At 41.0% G+C, this 19,911-nt stretch overlaps 1 protein-coding gene across 1 annotated transcript in view; it reads left to right on the top strand.

Annotated features, from left to right (window-relative positions):
• The window catches only part of LOC128635312 (glutamate receptor ionotropic, kainate 4), a 92,754-nt gene that overhangs the window by 46,253 nt on the left and 26,590 nt on the right, over nt 1-19,911 (top strand). Inside the window, exon 5 of the mRNA XM_053687516.1 lies at nt 7,439-7,570. Within this exon, the coding sequence (XP_053543491.1) occupies nt 7,439-7,570 (132 nt within the window). The remainder of the gene's footprint in view (nt 1-7,438; nt 7,571-19,911) is intronic.

Genomic DNA, 19,911 nt, shown 5'->3' on the forward strand with positions numbered 1-19,911 from the left:
TTTCACCTGTTCTAAATCATACACAGAGATAAAGTAGTGCAATAAGATTACATTTATTTGAATGAATTATAGTAAATATTTATTAGAGACTGGGGTAGAGAGAGAGAGAGAGAGAGAGAGAGAGGTGTATGAATTACCTACGTCTGTTACGCATATTTACTAATAATGAAGCTGTGAGTTTAACTGTATGTTACTATGGTTACAGGTTGTTTATAGGCAGCGCATTAATTTAGAACGGTGCTTAAACTGACTGGAGATACCTATGGTATATACGGTTTTAACGCACACCTTCCGGCCAATCAGAAACAAGTATTCGGACAGACCATGGTATAAGTGTAAATAATCACACATTACCCAATTGTTTGTCACCAGATATTCTGAACATACTATATCACCCAGGCTCATTAAGCAGGATATTATAAAATAGAAATTATTCCAAAAACTACAGAATTGTGACATTAAAAATAGTATTATAATATGGGAATGTGTATGTGTTAAATATTGAAAAAAAAAGAAATTATTTGTTATTTTGGACATATACTTTAAAATTGTAATTAGATCACTTTAATAGGAACACCTGTAGCTCTGCCCATTCATGCAGCTGTCTCATTAGCCAATGATGTGGCAGCAGTGCAATGCATATAAACTGTCCCTCCTCAACTGTCTAGTTTCATTAAGTCTATGCCCACTGTAGCCTCAGATTCTTGGCTGTTCTTTTCTGACAGAACTGGAACCCGATGTGGCCATTTGGCACCTGTTGTAGTTTTCAAAGTTCAGTCCTTCAAGGTTCTGATGTTCCTGAAGGTTCGATGGCCTGTGCATTCTGAAATGCTGTTCTGCACACCATGGTTGTAAAGAGTTGTTATTTGAGTTACCATAACCTGCCACTCAGCCCAAATCAGTCTGGCGTTCTGTCTGACCTCTCTCATTAAGGCATTTCCTCCAACGGAACTACTGCTAACTGGATGTGGGGTTTTTTGGGGTTTTTTTTTTGCTGTTGTTGTTGTTGTTTTTTGCAGCATTCTGTGTAAACCATACATCCATACCATGGTCAAAGTTTTCAGATCAGTTTTTTTTTTTTTTTCCTAATTCTGTGTGTTGTAAACATTACCTGAAGCTGTTGACCTGTTTCTGCATTATTTTATGCATTGCACTCCTGCCACATGATTGGCTAATTGTATAATTTCATGAATGTGTACGAGTACAGGTGTTTCTTTTAAATTGGCATATGAGTCATACTATTCATTGGTATGATTATTCATATGATAATGCCATATTTAGATAGGTGATATCGTCCTTAAATTGTGTTCCACAATGCTTTTGTCTACTTTATATTTCGCAAAGACATACATTCCAGGGTGAAATACTAAGTATATTACAAATTGGCAAATTTATTACGGATGCTGCACAAGAGGAAGGAAGTTAAGTTCAGTTTTAATATCCTCTTTTTGGACAAACTTTGCCCTCTGAAAAGAACCGTAGGTATGAAGCACTGACACGAGAGGACAAAAGAGAGTTGGATTGCATTCAATGTATGACTGCAAGCTCAGCAGAGCTATTGATTCTCTTAACGTTTTCAAAATTTTGTTGAATGCTACTGTTGAAGTCCTGGTAAATCCTCATAAGAAATCCTGCAGAACAGATTTTCATCCACTGATTGGCCATTGTTATTTTAGGGAAATTCATATTAATGGATGCTTTAATGACTGAAAGCAGGATCTATAGCAGAGTGAATGAGAGAGAGGGTCTGTAGTATCTCCTCCCCAGCACTAGAGGTGCTTACACAAGCACTAACTTGAACATCCCATTATAGATTTAGTCCCTCTTTGCGGTTATAATAACCTCCTCTTCACTTTCCACTAGTTTTTCCACTAGTTTTTGGAGCATGGCTGTGGAGATGTGTGTCCATTCAGCCACAGGAGCATTAGTGAGCTCTCAGGCACTAATGACAGGTGAGGAGGCCTAGTGTGCAGTCAGCATTCTAATTTGTCCCAAAGGTATTCAGCAGGGCTGAGATCAGGACTGTGCAGGTCACTCAATTACTTCCACACCAACCTTGGCTAGTGAAGACCCATATATGGGTTTGATGGTCATGTGTCCAAATACCTTTGGCCATATAGTGTATCTGTCCATGGCTACAGAAACAGCTTTGCTATTTGGAGAGGGGCAATTTATTATTTTTTTTAATGAAAAGTTTTCTGAGTCTGGTTTTCAATCTTCATGAACGTTATTGGGCTGTACAGAAAAGGTGGAAGTTACTGCCTACATGGACATTACTTGTGTAGTCCTTGTACACTCCACAATTTAGCAGTGTACTAGATTTGAATCTACATTATTACAGAGCACATGAGATTTATATAAATTGTGTGAACAGATCCACAATTCAATATATCCAGGGTCCATTGACTCCATCAGCCTCCCTTGTTGAAGTTTCAAAGTCTGTCAGTCACATTTGCAGTAATGCATTCTGTTCTATTCAATCCTCTTGGCCTTATTCAAGCACTCGGATTGTCATCGTAAGCCATTCCTTGGCTTTTCTTGTTGCTATGGTGACAGTGGGTACTCTGCTTTGCCAGTGAATTGTGCAGTTCACAACAGAGAGAATTTGCTTTTCTCTCACCCTTCCACATCTCCCTGGCTTCCTCGTCTTTTCCCACACACCCCTCTCTATAAGCGTGGAGCATGCATGCAGAATAACAGAGGAGAATTGGCTGCTGTTCAACAGACGATATGGCCAAGCATGGCAGAGCTGTTTGCCAATTCTCGCACTGACGCTTCTGTGCACACGTTCCAATTACATGGTCAGTTGCAGGGGCAATTCTTACTTTATAGAATAATAATGCATGGACAAAATTATTATAAGCTGAAAAAAACAAACTTGGCTGCTGTAGTTAGTTTTTTTCCCCTCATTTGCTTTAATAAATAGGATGCGATGGGGAGCAAATATACAATCTAAGATCAAAAGCAAGGCATGTGGGGACATGTACAGAGCTGAGAAAATGGCTCTCTGCAACCTTACACAACATGAAATTTGAAAAGGTTCACAGATATACTTCTAGAACTCTACAAACGACTCCTGCGTACATTTTACCAATGGTTTACAATTGGTCTACTGGTCCCCAAAGCAACACTGCCACTTTGGAGGCAGACCATTCAGTGTAAAGCCATTCCTCAGTATCTCAGTGTCTACTCCTGTCTGGAAGTCAAGTCCTGCATGTCAAGTCACAGGTGAAAACCTAACCATTCCCCCAAATCAAAAACATATCCTAAGACAAATGTATGTGTAAACTCTCATAAGTTTTCAGCCATCATAAGCACCTCAAAACACCACGGAAAAAAACACAAGTTTGGGACGGCTCTGACATTGTCTATGAGTTATAACAACTTCCTCTTTCATGACAAAACATCGAAATTTGTTAGACCGCCAAGCCCGTGCCGTGAAGCGCAAACTCAAAAGCTTCGCAATTGAACATTGCTAAGGCCTTTAGATTAGACTGACCAAACACGATGTCACTCTAGGAAATCTCTAGGAGGAGTTTCTTAAAGTACTAGGCCTGTAAATGGCAAAAACAAAGCAAAAACTGAAGAAAAACAATCTAAATGGCTGACATCCTGTTGAGTTTAGGGCATGGGTTCAAGAGAGTTTTTACTAAGTATTGGCATGTTACACATGTGTACCAAAATTCGTACATATAGGTGAAACGTAGCGTGAGGCGCACGTCATTGAAATTTTGTAGGTGGCGCTATATTGCCACGCTTAATTCTGTAACCCCCATCAGATGTACATTTTCACCCGTTCTGAAACGTGTGCAAAGTTTAGTGAGTATTTGGGTATATTTAGGCCCTCTAAAATGCGATTCATTTGAGAAAAGAAGAAGAAGAAACGGAGCAAATAAAATAGGGCCTCACACCATTAATGCTCGGGCCCTAAATATGGTCCACCAGCCAAAACTATAGCTCTTGTAAACTGAATCAAATCGTTAACCATTTGCATATGGTTATAGAACTTTTCTGGCATGAAACATTTATTAATATTTTTCAATTACTCTAATTGTCTGGTTGACAATTACTAATTAAATCCAATTCCATAAAGCCCTTAAGTAGTTTGGCAGATGGTGTAGGAGGGCTTTGAACTTTAAAGGGTTCTGTGCTTTTTATACTTAAGTTGTGTGTGCCCAATGTCTTGAAAATTGTTGATGATTATGCCAACAATAACACTGATTCATGAAGGGATTGATAATTGAAATGATGACTTTGAATCAGACCCTTTATTGTTCATGAAGCTTTGAATACTGAGTGAAGAGTTTCTAGTGTTGAAAGTCTATTAGAGCTTACAATGGAGAAGAGTTTTTCTTAATAGCCATGCGTGCCATGCGATTGTTAAGGCTATTCTTCAGTGAAATAGTGCATAATTTATGCACATTGTGATTATGCCTGTTTGCTTTTGAAAACTTTGTAAAGCATTCAATAAAGGTTGCAGGGCATTTCAGAGGCTAAATTATAGTTCTATAAGAAAATGTCATTTTTTGAGTGAGAAATTTGAGGAATTTGGAACTTTAGCAACAAGGAAAGCTGACATGATGCAAAGAAATTGATTTTATATAGACAGAGTAGTCATTCGAAAACATATGTTAAAATTGGCTGATGGTCTAATGCACTCCTGATCTAATTAACCAGTTAGCATTTCAGCTTTCATTTCCTGATTTTCATTTCCTGATTTACATCTAGATGTGTTTAAAAGCTTAGAACACGGCACCTTTTGTTTGAGCATGCATTTCACCTCCTAAAGTAGAGACTGAAGGGAGAAACCCCTACAAACAACAACTAAAAGAAGCTGCAGTACAAGCCTTGAAAAGCATCACAGAAAAAGAATGCAACAGTTTGGTGATGTCAGTGGGTCACCAGCTAGATGCAGTTATTGCAAGCAAGGCATATGGAACCAAATATTAAGTGTTGTTTACTTTCATTTACTTTAACACTATCTGTTCCAACATTTTGCTCACCTAAATATTGGGTGGTCTTCCACCAAATGTGCTATGTTCTAAGTTGTTTAACACATCTAGATATAAATGTCAGGAAATTCTGGTCTCTCATATTCATCTTTTGAGATCTTGCTTCAGCGTATAGCAAAATCAAAAGAAATCAGTCACTGACAGGGAGAAAAGAATTACAGTACATGGTGAGGTCAATTTTGGGCCAGTGCATCCCATTGCAAAGCAAAAAAAAAAAAAAAAAAAACTGGCCTTGTGCTGTCCTAATGGTTGGTGTAGATGACCATCAGGTTGTTCTAAGCAAACACATGACAAGGCTTTAGAACCAGTGAAGAAAAACTAGATGTGCAGATGAATCACTATTAATCTCTATCTGATTGATGTGTCCTGTTTTTAGATAGGGGGACACCCCCTACATCCCCGTAGCACCACATGACCCCCTAGCCTGTAAGGGAAGCATCAGTTACTGCCTCTCTTTTATGGGGTACCATTCTCAAGTGAACTCATATTGTTAGAAAAGCCTTGCAAAATACAGCCCATACCCCACTCACCGAGACAAGTTCATGCCTCTCTTTGTAACATTTGGGGTCTAGCAAGCATAGTAGTTTCACTGCAGCCATCATCAATCCTAACATTCTCATCAGGAGCCAGTACCTCACATAGCAGCCTGACTGAATCTGATCATCAAGCATTATAATGTCTGCCACACATTGGGGTGGCAGGGTGGCTAACATTCTCAGTGAATCTAACTTGTCAAAAATTGCCCATGATGCAAGCATGAGCCAAAGATGAGCCAAAAAAATGTCTTTGGAAAGCAAACCTTTAAAAGCATCTGTGTTCCAGCTGGTGATGGCTATGCAGGTCCACGCAAGTTCTGCAGTTGCATGGCATGGATTACATCTGATGACCTAAACATATGATTATTATGTTTATTAATAATAATATAATATAACATAATATTAATATATTTAGCTTAGTGGTTCTCAACCCGGGGGTGCGGAGAGATCTGAAGGGGGGCACAAAATTGTTTTCAAGAAAAAACACAGACAGGGCATCATTTGGTACTGCATTTTATTGCTTTTCAAATAGAATGTGCATAAATGAAAAACCCCGCATTCTCTCTCCCTCTGCATTTTCTTTTTGCTGGGGAGAGGTGGAGCTTAGTCTGCCTTTTATCTAGCTGTCAGTGCAGACCAGTGTTGCCAACTTAGAGACTTTTCAGACTTTTTTTTTTGTGAAGAAAAAAAAAAGTGCCTAGCGACAAGTCTAGCTACTTTTTGTACAAACCTTAGCAACTTTCCAAATATCACCAGTACTGTCCTGCAACTGTGAGGTCTTGCTTTCCTGCTGCACTCACACCTCTCTCTGAGTCTGCTCTGTTCAGTGAGAGCCAGAAATTTAACAACGTCTTGGATAATGAGACGCGCCCTTTGTCCTAATGTACATCATTCGTATGCGAATGTTTTTAGAATGCAAGACGAATGTAATGCAACAGGTTTTACATGTAAAATAGTCCACGTTATTACTTATCAGTTCTCTTGTTCAAAGTAGTTATAGTGTTCAGACACATTTTTCACCAATGATGTTCCATACCTGTCCGTTATATAGTTTTATAAAAGTCATACGTTTTTTTTTAAATCACAAAAGATATGAAAAGTACAAAAGCAAAAAAAGTCTATCTATCTATCAAAAACAGATGATGTTATAGATAGATAGATAGATTGATAGATAGATAGATTTTATATAGAATAGATAATCAATATACCTGGTCTCCTCCAATATTGGGGGGGGGGCAAATGATAGGAGAGGCTGGGGGTGCTTTAGTTACAAAAGGTTGAGAACCTCTGATTTAGCTCAGTGTTGGAGTTGATCTAAATGTTTTCCAACACTTGGCCTTAGCCTGCAGTTTGTTGGGTTTCTTTTTTGAAGCCTCTCAATTGCCTGCTTTTGAATAAACATGGATCTATCTGCTGTTGTTGTGTGGTGATGAATTCACCAACAAGAGTTCACAGATTTCTTTTACTGGCTCTGGCTAATCTAAAACAGACTCAACACAACTGCATGCACAAACAGTATCCACTCTGCCTTTGTAGAGGTCTCATAACAAATAATTATTGAAATGTTCTAACACTGTAACACTGAATTGAAATGCTTAATTTTTGTTGCAGTTTCCCAGGTAACAATGGGGTATTAATGAATAGAATAGTCTAGTGGGTCATGAGTATCATGCTTCATTGTTGTTTTTGATCTGCCTGCGAGCAGGGCTTAAAAAGCAATACACCATGTGTTTTCATTTGCTCAACAGGAGGAAAACACTCTAGGCAATCTTGAAGCTCAGATAATAAAAGTGCCACTTTTTCTAAATGAAATTAGCCTTTCATTATAAGGCGATATGTAATGTGGATGCCATGAAATAAGTTTGTTTTCTTTTTCTCTTTTTCTCGTAGGCATCAGAATTAGGGATGCTTTCTGTCTACTACACCTACATCTTCACCTCGCTGGTAAGAGTCTTTGACCTGCTGCTCTTTCCTGCTGAATTAATGGTGTGCAGTTCTGCTGTGGCGAAGATGCCGTTTATGGTATACATACCTCGTTAAGGGAGTCTTTCTGTTCCTCTTAACTTGCGTTCTATTGTTTTGCGAAAGCCGAGTGCATTGATTACGGTGTTTAATTGTGTTATTACTGGCATTAAATCTTTCTGTGCTTTGTAATGGCTGATCATGCATTTAATCTCTTATCAAAGAAATTGTAATATGAAATTCTCTGTGGTTATGGAAAGTAAATGGAATATTACGTTGGTGCTAGTAGAATGATTTTTAGAGAGACAGTCATTTTGGATTTTTTTTTGCTGGGGTGTTTACTAGGCATAACTGAATATACAACTTTTTCCTTGGCTATGTATGAACTTTTAAAGGGCAATCACTGCCGTTTTATGCCGTTTATCACTGCCTATGAACCATAGTTCAACAGTGATTCACTTACAGTATGTCTGACTTGAAGCTTCATTTCCAGTAATACTTATCCTCTGTTCCTGCATTCCCTCTGGCCTCCCTGTTTTAGACAGTCATCCTAAAGACTGCAAAGTGATTTGTCCCCCGCAAAAGATCTGTCTTCATTATGTCATTATCACATCTTAATAATGGCCTGTGAGACATGAACAGTCGCCAGTATTTTGATGAAGCAGACAGAGGTGTTTTTTGTTTTTTATTCCAGTGTGTGATAATGAGACACCCGTTAGTAGCAGTGATAACTAATCCCATTTACTCACATTGCAGCAGTCATGCTGAAAGATTTGTCCCAGGTTTTTGGCCTATGCGTATGAATGGGTAGTGAGCTCTACATTATTACTCTACATTAGAGCAGCGGAGTGTATCTGCTGCCCATGGGCATTTCTTTTTTTCAGCGAGTGTCAAATGTACACTACTGTGTGTTACATATCGTGACGTAATGGAGATAAGGTAGGATGCAATCACAGTATGAACAGTTTTATTTAATAGAGAGACAGGCAGACAAATCCAAAATGTGATCCACAAACGTAATCCAGTAACATGCAAAGTTCAGGCAATCGGCAAACAGGCATAAAGGGGCGAGGCAGGAATCAAGGCTGCGATCACAGAAATACAGGGTCGAGGAACAAAATAAGGAACATGAACAATAGCGAGGGACTGGTAGCGGAGAAACCAGCGTGAACAAAACTAACGAACCCAAACATGAACCTAAACATGAACCTCAACATGAACCATGAAACATGACATAAACTAAGACTATGGTTATCTATCGTGAGGACTCTAAACTAAGTGACTAACTCATTCAATCTACTCTAATAATCCGGGCCGTGTGCTGGGAGGCGCGCGGTATATGTACAAACATAATCAGCCTCGTAATGGCTGACAGCTGAGGGCGATTCAGACACACATGAAACAGTAGCCAATGACAGAACGGGGAGGAGACATAACAGAAACATAAACAAATGCACGTGTAGAAATGTCGCGATTGTCCACAAGGGAAAAGCAGGTGCTCGCGCACCTGCTCATGCACGCGTGCTCACATGCTCCACAGCGCGCTGCTTAAAGGGGAACTCGTGACAGAACCCCCCCCACCCAAGGACACTCCTCCTGGAGTGCCATGAAACATCCATCTCAATTGGCGGCCCCGGCCCCCTGGGCAGAATGTCCCAAGCAGAGCCTGGAGACCGCACGGCGTTCTTGGCGAAACAAAAAAAAAAGCAGAGCGACGTTCGCAGCAGAGCAGGAAAGCAGAGTGACGTCCTCGGCGGAGCATGGAAGCAGAGCGACGTCCTTGGCTGAACAGGGAAACAGAGCGCTGTACTCAGCAGAGCAGGGAAGTAGGGCGACGTCCTCGTCGGAGCATGAAAGCGGAGCGACGTCCCCAGCTGAACAGGTAGGCAGAGCGACGTCCCAGGCTGAACAGGTAGCTAGAGCGACAACCACAGCCGGGCAGACAGGCTGAGCTAAGTCCTCGGCGGAGCATGAAAGCGGAGTGACGACCACAGCCGGGCAGGCAGGCTGAGCAACGACCACAGCCAGGCAGACAGGCTGGGCGAAGTACTCAGCGGAGCATGAAGGCAGCAGGACGACCACAGCAGGGCAGGCGGGCTGAGCAAAGTCCTCGGCGGAGCATGAAGGCAGAGCGACCTCCTCGCCGGAGCAGGAAAGCAGAGCGACGTCCTCAGCTGAACGGGGAAACAGAGCACTGTACTCAGCAGAGCAGGGAAGCAGGGCGACGTCCCCGTCGGAGCATGGAAGGCAGAGCGACGTCCCCGGCTGAACTGGAAGGCAGAGCGACGTCCCCGGCTGAGCAGGAAGGCAGAGCAACGTCCCCGGCTGAACTGGAAGGCAGAGCGACGTCCCCGGCTGAGCAGGAAGGCAGAGCGACGTCCCCGGCTGAGCAGGAAGGCAGAGCGACGTCCCCGGCTGAGCAGGAAGGCAGAGCGACGTCCCCGGCTGAGCAGGAAGGCAGAGCGACGTCCCCGGCTGAGCAGGAAGGCAGAGCGACGTCCTCGGCTGAGCAGGAAGGCAGAGCGAAGTCCCCTGTAAGGCCAGGGAGAGGAGCGTGGGTCTCCTCGAAGCAGGAGGGGGGAACGATGTTCGCCATGGAGCAGGGAGGCTGAGCGACGACCTCGGCTAAGCAGGGAGGCTGATCGACGACCTCGGCTGAGCAGGGAGGCTGAGCGACGACCTCGGCTGAGCAGGGAGGCTGAGCGACGACCTCGGCTGAGCAGGGAGGCTGAGCGACGACCTCGGCTGAGCAGGGAGGCTGAGGCTCTGATGTCACCAGGTGAACCTTGGGCATGGGCGGAGCTTGGGTGGCCGTGTCGGTAGACTCGGGCGTGAACAGAACTTGGCTGTGCGTGTCAGCAGACTCGGGCTTGAGCAGAACTTGGCTGTGCGTGTCAGCAGACTCGGGCTTGAGCAGAACTTGGGCGGTCGTGTCGGTAGTCTTGAGCGTGGGCTGAACTTGGGTGACCGGGTCGGTAGACTCGGGTTTGAGCAGAACGTGATCGGCCGTGTCGTTAGACTTGGGCGTGAGCAGGACTTGGTCAGCCGTATCAGTAGACTTGACTTGGATCTCAGGGACTTGAGACTTGACTTGGATTTCAGAGACTGGAGACTTGACTTGGACCTCAGGGTCTTGAGACTTGACTTGGACTTGGACCTCAGGGACTTGAGACTTGACTTGGATTTCAGAAACTTGAGACTTGACATGGATTTCAGAAACTTGAGACTTGACTTGGACTTGAGTGACTGGAGACTTGACTTGGACCTCAGGGACTTGGTTGTCCGTGTTAACATCAACTTGGTGGCTCATCCGCTCATAATGCATGTGGAATGGAAGATCAGCACTGTTCACCACATTAACTCCCTTCAACAGCTCATCCAAGTTGTATCTCTGCCCTGGTTCTCCAAACTCCCTCAGAAACAGGTCCGAGAACTGCCTACTGTCCTCCAGTACCCGGGGTCTCATGGCTGCTACTCGCTATGCCCACTTGCGAGCTGGGCCAAAAAATCGAGACATCATGAACTTAATCCATTGTTTCTCCCTTGGCTTCGGGTCAAACAGGCTGGAGAAGTAACTCTGGTAGTCAATCATAAAATAGTCCGGATAACCAAAGAAGCCATCATTCCGATCGGGAAGGTCCATGAAAGTCCATTGCGAAAACTGCATAGAATCCAAGGCGGGGATAATTGGTGTTGACCTCCGGGTTCTGCGTTCTCTACGTTCTCGTGCTGCGTCCATGATGGGCGGAATATTCTGTCACGTATTGTGACGTAACGGAGATAAGGTAGGATGCGATCGCAGTAGAACAGGTTTAAGAGAGAGACGGGCAGACAAATCCAAAATGTGATCCACAAACGTAATCCAGTAACATGCAAAGTTCAGGCGATCGGCAAACAGGCATAAAGGGGCGAGGCAGGAATCAAGGTCGCGGTCACGGAAATACAGGGTTGAGGAACAAATCAAGAAACATGAACTATAGCGCGGGACTGGTAGCGGAGAAACCAGCGTGAACAAAACTGACGAACCGTGAAACATGAACCGTGAAACATGACATGAACTAAGACTATGGTTATCTATCGTGAGAACTCTAAACTAAGTGACTAACTCATTCAATATTCCGCGCCGTGTGCTGGGAGGCGCGCGGTATATGTACAAACATAATCAGCCTCGTAATGGCTGACGGCTGAGGGCGATTCAGACACACATGAAACAATAGCCAATGACAGAACGGGGAGGAGACATAACAGAAATATAAACAAATGCACGTGTAGAAATGTCACGATTGTCCACAAGGGAAAAGCAGGTGCTCGCGCACCTGCTCGTGCACGCGCGCTCACATGCTCCACAGCGCGCTGCTTAAAGGGGAACTCGTGACACTGTGTTTAAGGGTATTGGCATAAAAAGCTTTCTTCTCTGTGTGTTAGTTGTTAACATGCCTTTGTATTTTAGCTATAATGAGAAAAACACTTTAAAAATTGCTAGTACTAAATGATGTCTTTTGCACTATTAGTTGCTCAAGCAACAGGAAAGAAACCGAATATTTGGAATATTAGTAAAGTGAGTGCTCAAAACAAATAAAGTCAAAATAGATATGCCAGTTGGATACAGGAAAGGCTAACAGGTTGACAGGCATTTTGAGACATAAAATAACAGCATTTTTTAGCTGGCAAAGGAATTATTAAATTAGAATAGGCATAGAATTGGACAGGAATGTACCGTAGGTTTAGTGTCAGGGTATAAATTGGGCACAATAACCAAGCATTTTTTCTTATAACAGACAAACATAAAAGACAAACAAACAAAATAACAGACAAACATTTGTTGATGCTCAGTAATACAGAAAAAAGGCTTAAAGTACATAAGCAGGATATGCTGGCTTGATTGCCAGGGTTAGTCTGTTTAAGTGGAATTTTCTGAGAAACGTTATAAGTGAAAGCCCTCTCATCTGTGCATCTCCATTTGTTTTTGCAAAAATGTGCTTGTGTGATCAATAACAATACTCCATGACCTACAAAAGACAAGAAGAAAACATGCAAGCAATATTGAATATACAGTCAACTGTATTATTGACTACCTTCAAAAGATTGGGCAAAAATTACTGTTCAAAATAAACATTACACACAGTGATTTTTCTTTCCAAACAACTGGAAAAACTACTTACCTTTCCTCTAATTGAAAAAAAATGTATCATCCTTAATTGCTTACTTAATTGCTTACTACTATACTGTATGTAAAAATGCACATCTTGCATGATGCCTTTGCTTGTGCAATTAGCAAATCATAGTGAAGTATTCAAATTATTCTCTTGTGTGACATGGACAAAGTTTGTGATTTGGGCACAGAAAAGCAAGGAGAGATTTTGTCACTGCTAAACTGAAGAAATATTACTATGTTACTAATTCCTTATAGTATAACAACACAGGAATAAGTTTATTTTCACAACAAAGATTCTTTAATGGAACACAACAGAACCATTATTTATTGATTATGGAATATTGCATTTAGGCATGCCTGGTTTCCCTGTTGGTGAGCCATAAAGAGATCATTGCTGTGAGATTTGTATAAGCAATAATGCTTTGCCATGTGAAATAGTGTTTTCATTACTTGTTTGACTGCTACTAAGGGACTTATTGTTTATAGCATTTATATAAGAAACCCCTGGGTTTTGTGGACTGCTAGGGGTCGTTAATACATTGAGTACACCATTCTCTACCTCTGGGTGTACACTGCACAGTTACTCATAGTAATATATTATACATGGTGTCCCAAAAGTCTCCATAGACAGGGAAAATTAACACTTATTAGCAAAATGTCTTTCAAAATTCTTCATACTTAGTTTATATTATATATATTTTCAGATAGCCTTTGAATCAATGAATCAAACTATGACTGATACAATCTTACAAGTTGAAGAAGACTAAAATGCAGCAGAATGCCAAAAAATACACCTACATGGTATTATGAACACCACATACCACGGTGTGTAATCTCTTATGATCTCTTATTGCAATAAATATCACCAACATATGATACTTATTCCCAAGAACCTTCTTTCAAGGTGTTTTGTGCATGCTGAGATGTTTTTCTGCTCACCACAGTTGTAAAGAGTACTTATATGAGTTACTATATATTTTCTGGCAGCTGGAACCAATCTGGCCATTTTCCTCTGACCTTTCTTATCAACAAGGCATTTCCACCCACAGAACTGTCACTCACTCAGTGATTTTTGTTTTTCACACCATTCTATGTAAACTCTAGAGACTGTTGTGTGTGAAATTCCCAGGAGATTATCAGGTTCTGAAATATTTCAAACAGCCCTTCTGGTACCAACAACCATGCCATGATCAAAGTCACAGAGGTCACACTTTTTCTTCATTCTGATGTTTGATGTGAGCATTAACTGAAGTCCTTGACCTGTATCTGCATGGGTTTTTGAGCTGCTGCCACATGATTGGCTGATTAGAAGTGTATGAATGTGCAGGTGTACAGGTGTTCCTAATAAAGGTGATGTTGAGTATATGTAACTAGGTTCTCTTTCACGGGTCTTGAGCAAAAGAAATGGTGTGAACCACCTGGTTCATGTACAATAAAAATGCCAAGTAAAATACTCATCATAGGACTGAAATGTGCTCAGAAATGATAGCCTCACTCACACCAATGGTAGGGGCAGTTTTAACAGTGCATAATCTGGAAAAAGCCTCTTGAAGAGGAGAGGATCCTCACAGTAGGGTCTGTGTGTCCAGCCTGACTATAGGCCAAGGTGATTTGTTCACCATGCAGTGGGTCAGCCTCTGCTTAGACTAGGGAGCCCTTAATGTCTTGAAAATTAACAGTTGGTCTAAGGATTTACATGGCTACTGTCCAGTCCATATCACACTGTATGGTACAGAGTGGGCGCAGCAAGAACTGCTCTGTATGTTTACCCTCATTGAAGACTGCAAGGTCCAGTGGACTGATTTACAAAATTAGGTAATATGACTTTAAACAGAAATCCCAGATTCAGCCACAAGGTCAATCCAGAGTCATCTGTCCACCAACACGTGAAGGTCAGCTTATTGTCAGAGCAACTCATTTAGCTCAAACTATTGCCAGCAAGAAGAGTTTTCAGAAACACCCATTTCAAGTTAGTATCATGCATGGATTCAAAGTGAGTATTTAAGTGACTTCAGAACAAGAGGGAGTTCCCAGGCCATACTAGGGGGCATGGTGGTTGAATACACCTTGATCCCTTTGGCAAGGTTTAATAAGTTTTAATGGGTCTCTAGAGAGATGCTATCCATGGTTCTGTGGTTCTCTGTGAGGCCAGTCATGATTGCTCCTACTTGAGAAGATTCAGTGCAAGGCAAAGAATGCTGCTTCTTGCCACCCTGATGGTTTATACAACTGTCCCTTGCAGCAGTGTCTGAGCATACCAGCATGTAGCAAAGCCTGAGACCCAGCTAGAAGAATTCAGTGCCAGATGGACTGCACTCAGTTTCAGCTGGTTGATGTGTTTTGACCTTATACCATGAGCACATGCCCAGACTACCCATGTGGCACCACACTGCTCCTCAACCCTCAAGGGATACATCTGTCATGATTATTTCTCTCCAATAGAACACTGCTCCCAACCAGACAGCTTCTGTTAGGCATGTACTGCATCACCAGTGAGCCAATACTTGGGCTCCTCTCACTGAGACATGTTTTTGTTCTAGGGAGCTGGCCTATGCATCTGCCACCATTAGTCCTTGCATTCTCAACAGACACTGTGCATGGTTTTATCTGATTGGCAAGCCTAATAAAATCCATCACATGTTTGAAGGATGAAGTGACTAGTGTTCTAAGTGAATCTAGCCTAATGCTTATGAAGTATGTGACAATGTTTAGGCAGGGTGGGTAGATGTGTTCTGGAACAAGATGTGTTCTGGACAAAAGCCATTTGAAAAAAAAAGTAAGCTGAGTAAAGACTTTTGTTTTAGACGGTAGGCACTTTTCTATCATAAATGTGTAGGCTCTTTTCTATCATACCTGTGGCAAATAGGGAACTAACTTCTTGGGAGGGAATTATATTTCTTTGAACCCTGAAAAGATCTGATGGGGGGCCATGGGTGGAACTATAGTTTGTATAGTTTGCTATTGTTGCCTCAATATATATTCCATGTTCCATGTGTTCCATATAACTCCATTACACCATGGAGTATACAAGGGGCACTTAGATACCTACCAGGATTCTGAGGTAGTTGGTTTCTCAGCTAGCTACCTATAGTTAGCTATCTAACAAGGAGCTAAGAAGCAGGTAAATCTTGATAGGTAGCTATATTAACCACATATTTATATCATAGCGAAGTAGCAGCACACTGTAACTATTTCAAAATACATATGATTGTAAAAATAAATTAGAATTCTAAGTGTATATGTGGTTATATTTAAGGTAATTGCAAAGCTTTCCTTTGTAATTCACTACAACATTAAATTCAGTACTTAGATTAGAGCTTCAGTCTCATTCTTAGAGCTTCAGTCTCATTCCATTTTATCCAGTAATGAACGGAATGGCCAGAATGTAAGGCTTTAAATTCACTCAGGGACATTGAAAAATATCACAAGACACATTGATTATAGCCTCTAGCAATAAGTCTCAGATCCCAAACATGGTCACATGTTGAATCTGGGCATTTAGGGGGGAAGCTAAATGTCCCCACAAAGTCAAAATGCATATATTCCTGTTAACAGCGAGACATTTTGTCCCAACAAACAGATAAATACTGTCCAGTGACAACACAAATATTGTATATACTCTACAGCTCTAAAAACAATAGTCCAAAACAGTGGAATACAAAGGGCTTTTATAACGTATTCCTAAGCAGTATATATATATATATATTTTTTTTTTATCTATAATGATAATTGGTGTGTGTTCTCTCATCTCACCTGTAATGTAAAGACAAGCATTCAGTGTCACTTTGCATGTTTTAACATATTGTATAGTAAGCCTTTCATAACTTTTCCAACATTGCTTTATAAAAGATACTGTACGTACTACAGAATGTTATCTGTATCATCATATATATTGTCAAAGTTTTCTCAAAGTGGCCTCCATACAGTATAAGCCACTACATGGCATGGCTCTTGCATCTCTGCATTATCTCACTGGAAACAAACAAAAAACAAACAGTTCAGCGAACACTGCGAAACAAACGCCTCTTTCCATGATTATGCACAGATTGTGACATTTCATGGCAGTCTGCTACATTTGTAAATTACTCAAGTAAAAGTTCCTACAGCTCATTCATCAACGTCAACACACTGACTATTTCTCTTTCTGCATGTCCTCTCTCATTCTCAATGTTTTCTTTCTTCTTCTCTCTTTCAGTGTTCCTTTTAGTAGTCCTTATCTTTTCCTTTTGCCCTCAACTCCTCTCTTTCCCTGTCTTGTTGCATAATGTCCCACTGTTACTCACACACACACGCACACACACACACACACACACACTGCTTCAATCCCTTTGTTTGGTTTTTGGCATTAATACACTGCCACTCTCATCCCCACCTGTACTTGGCTCTCAAGACCTGCCATATACCTTCATTCCCTCTCATTCCCTGATCTACCTCTGAACACCAGCCAGTATTTCGCCTCTTTGTTTACGAGTACAACTGCTTCTTTACAACAGGCTGTTTAGAAACCATAAAGTGGCTTCTCCTTTTATCACATAGAAAAATGTTGTGAAAGCCTCTTGTCTGCCTAGCCTTTAGTGAAACACTGCAGATATTTTCAGGGATTAAAAAAAGGATGTAATAATAGAAAGGTAGTACAACAGAAGTCACACTTTTCTTTTTCTAAATTATGCTACTATTTCACAGAGGACGTTGGTGGCGCAAGTAACTGGCTAATAAAATTAGCAACAAATGTATATGCATAGAGATTATATGCAGTGGCATTGCTAGGCCAGTTTTAGCAGTGGTAAAAGGTATTTGTTTATTTTCTTTCCAAATCATGCACATTTTCTGCTTGTAGGCATAGCAGTGAAGTGTGTTTATGTATGTTGGGTCATTGTAGTGTTCTTTTCTGTTCCTTATTTTAACTGCAAAGCAAATATAAATATATGATAAAATTATATTAATGATATAATTTTATATAATAAAACATAATAAATGTTCTGTATATACTGTAGTGATAATAATAAGGATAGTAGTAGTAGTAGTAATAATAATATTAATAATAATAATAATAATAATAATAATAATAATAATAATAATAATAATAATGATAATTGTGGTGTGCACTTAGTGGTTTGGACAATTTCCTCACACCTCCAGGGATGGGGGTTGGGGGATTAAATCCCACCTCCTCCAATCCAAAGACATGTGCTGGAGGCTGATTGGCATTTCCAAATTGTCCGTAGTGTGTGAATGTGTGTGAGATTGTCCAGGGTGTCCCCCTCTTTGTCCCCCGATTTCCCTGGGAAAGGCTCCAGACTCCCCCGAAACCCTGTGTAGGATAACAGGTACAGAAACTGGATGGATGGTTAATAATTGATCTAGAACTACTTATTATAATAACTTGAACATCATTTTAAGTGAAAGTCCTCCTTTTTAATTATTTGGATGGTTTAACATGACCGTGTGAAAGTTCTACTTATACATGTTCCAACAATTTAGGCAAAATTGGCATTTTAAGCCTTTACACTATACGATTGTCAGCCTGATTTTGCTATCACAGCCACAACTGCACATCATAAAGGATAATGTGTGTGTGTGTGTGTGTGTGTGTGTGTGTGTGTGTGTGTGTGTGTGTGTGTGTGTGTGTGTGTGTGTGTTTTTGTGTGTGTGTGTGTGTGTGTGTGTGTGTGTGTGTGTGTGTGTGTGTGTATGTTTGTTTGTGAGGCTCTCCTACTCAACAGCCTATTGAGAAGGAGCTAGAGAAGGCTGATGAGTAATCATTGGCATCAATTGGCAATCATTATTGCCCTCCAGAGATGTGTGTATTGCTGCCCAGCAACTCATTCATTAACAAATTAGTCTGATAGGACCTTATGAGATTGAGCATGTGCTGTGAGCAATACTAATTCCTGGATTTGGCATGAGACGGTCACTGATAATCAAGAGGCATTCAATCCACCTGCTAATAGTGAAATTGTCATAGGTTTTTGTATTGTGTAAAATTTGGAACGGTTAACCCCTGAGCTTTTTCTTTTAGTAATTTTACCAACAAGGTTAATTGTATGATCCTGAAGACCAGGGTTTGAGGGAACAGAAACGAAATCCAGAAATGAACTGTATTTTGCCAGGAACAAAAATGTTGCCAGAAAGGATAATAATTCTTAACTGTTCCAAAACAGAAACATTGATCTGAAATCTCTCATACTGGTTAATGACATTATTTTCCATTTAGTTTTATTATATGTGTCTTAGCTACAAATGTTTTTGAATCACCAACACATGATTTGAGTCAGTGTATCTTTTTATATGTTACATTTAATGTGGTAATGTTACAGAATTGATTCTACTCAGAGTGAACCAATTGGTTTTGTATCCACTTCCTGAGACCTGGTAAAGACATTTGATCACTTATCTAAGAGGCTTTATCAACTGATTGAGAAGTGGGTAATTCCCATGTGATTGAAACCCTCGGTTTGTGATGTACATCCAACTTATTAAGCTCACATGACATTGAACTTGGTCCATCTAGTTACATCTATGTTACATCACATGCAGTGATGTAACATATTTTTTTCAGTTACATCTGATGTTTTCCAGTGACAGTAGATGTAGCCATTAATGATGCAAAGTACGGTTAGGGTAGGCAACGTGACAAAATTGATCAAAGGTTAATTTTCCTCCTCCAGTGTTAATGAGGAACAGTGGCACCTTCCTTTTTTCCCGTGACTTGAGTGCATAATCCAGAATTTTTGGTTTCGAATATTTATTTGTACTCACGGCACACAAGCCAGTTGGCCATACTTGCTGTGCTATGGGATCAAAGTGTTTGAAGTACCAAAAACATAGCAGCACTGATGCTATTGCCATTCTATTTTGGCACATGTTTACATCTGTCAAATAAATGGCAATAATTGTGATATACTCTGTTTACTCTGGCCACCTGCCAATTCCCACCCACCCATCAGCCAGCTCTCCTGATCACATGACAACTACCAACAGGGGAGGATAAAGGCTAACACATGCTTCATCTGAGACATGTGAAGCCAGCCAACTGCAGCTTATTAAAATGCTGCTCATGCTGCATCACAGGAAGGTGCTATCTACTTAGAGGAAGGTGCTATTTACCCTCTTCCGCATACAAGAGCTCACAGAGACCTGTTATTGGCTAATGTCACTGTGAATAGATAGATAGATAGATAGATAGATAGATAGATAGATAGATAGATAGTTGTCAGTTTATTTCTCTAGTGGGATTTGAATAAGG

Source organism: Ictalurus punctatus, chromosome 17 (assembly GCF_001660625.3).
Source record: "Ictalurus punctatus breed USDA103 chromosome 17, Coco_2.0, whole genome shotgun sequence".
Taxonomy (NCBI): Eukaryota; Metazoa; Chordata; class Actinopteri; order Siluriformes; family Ictaluridae; genus Ictalurus; species Ictalurus punctatus.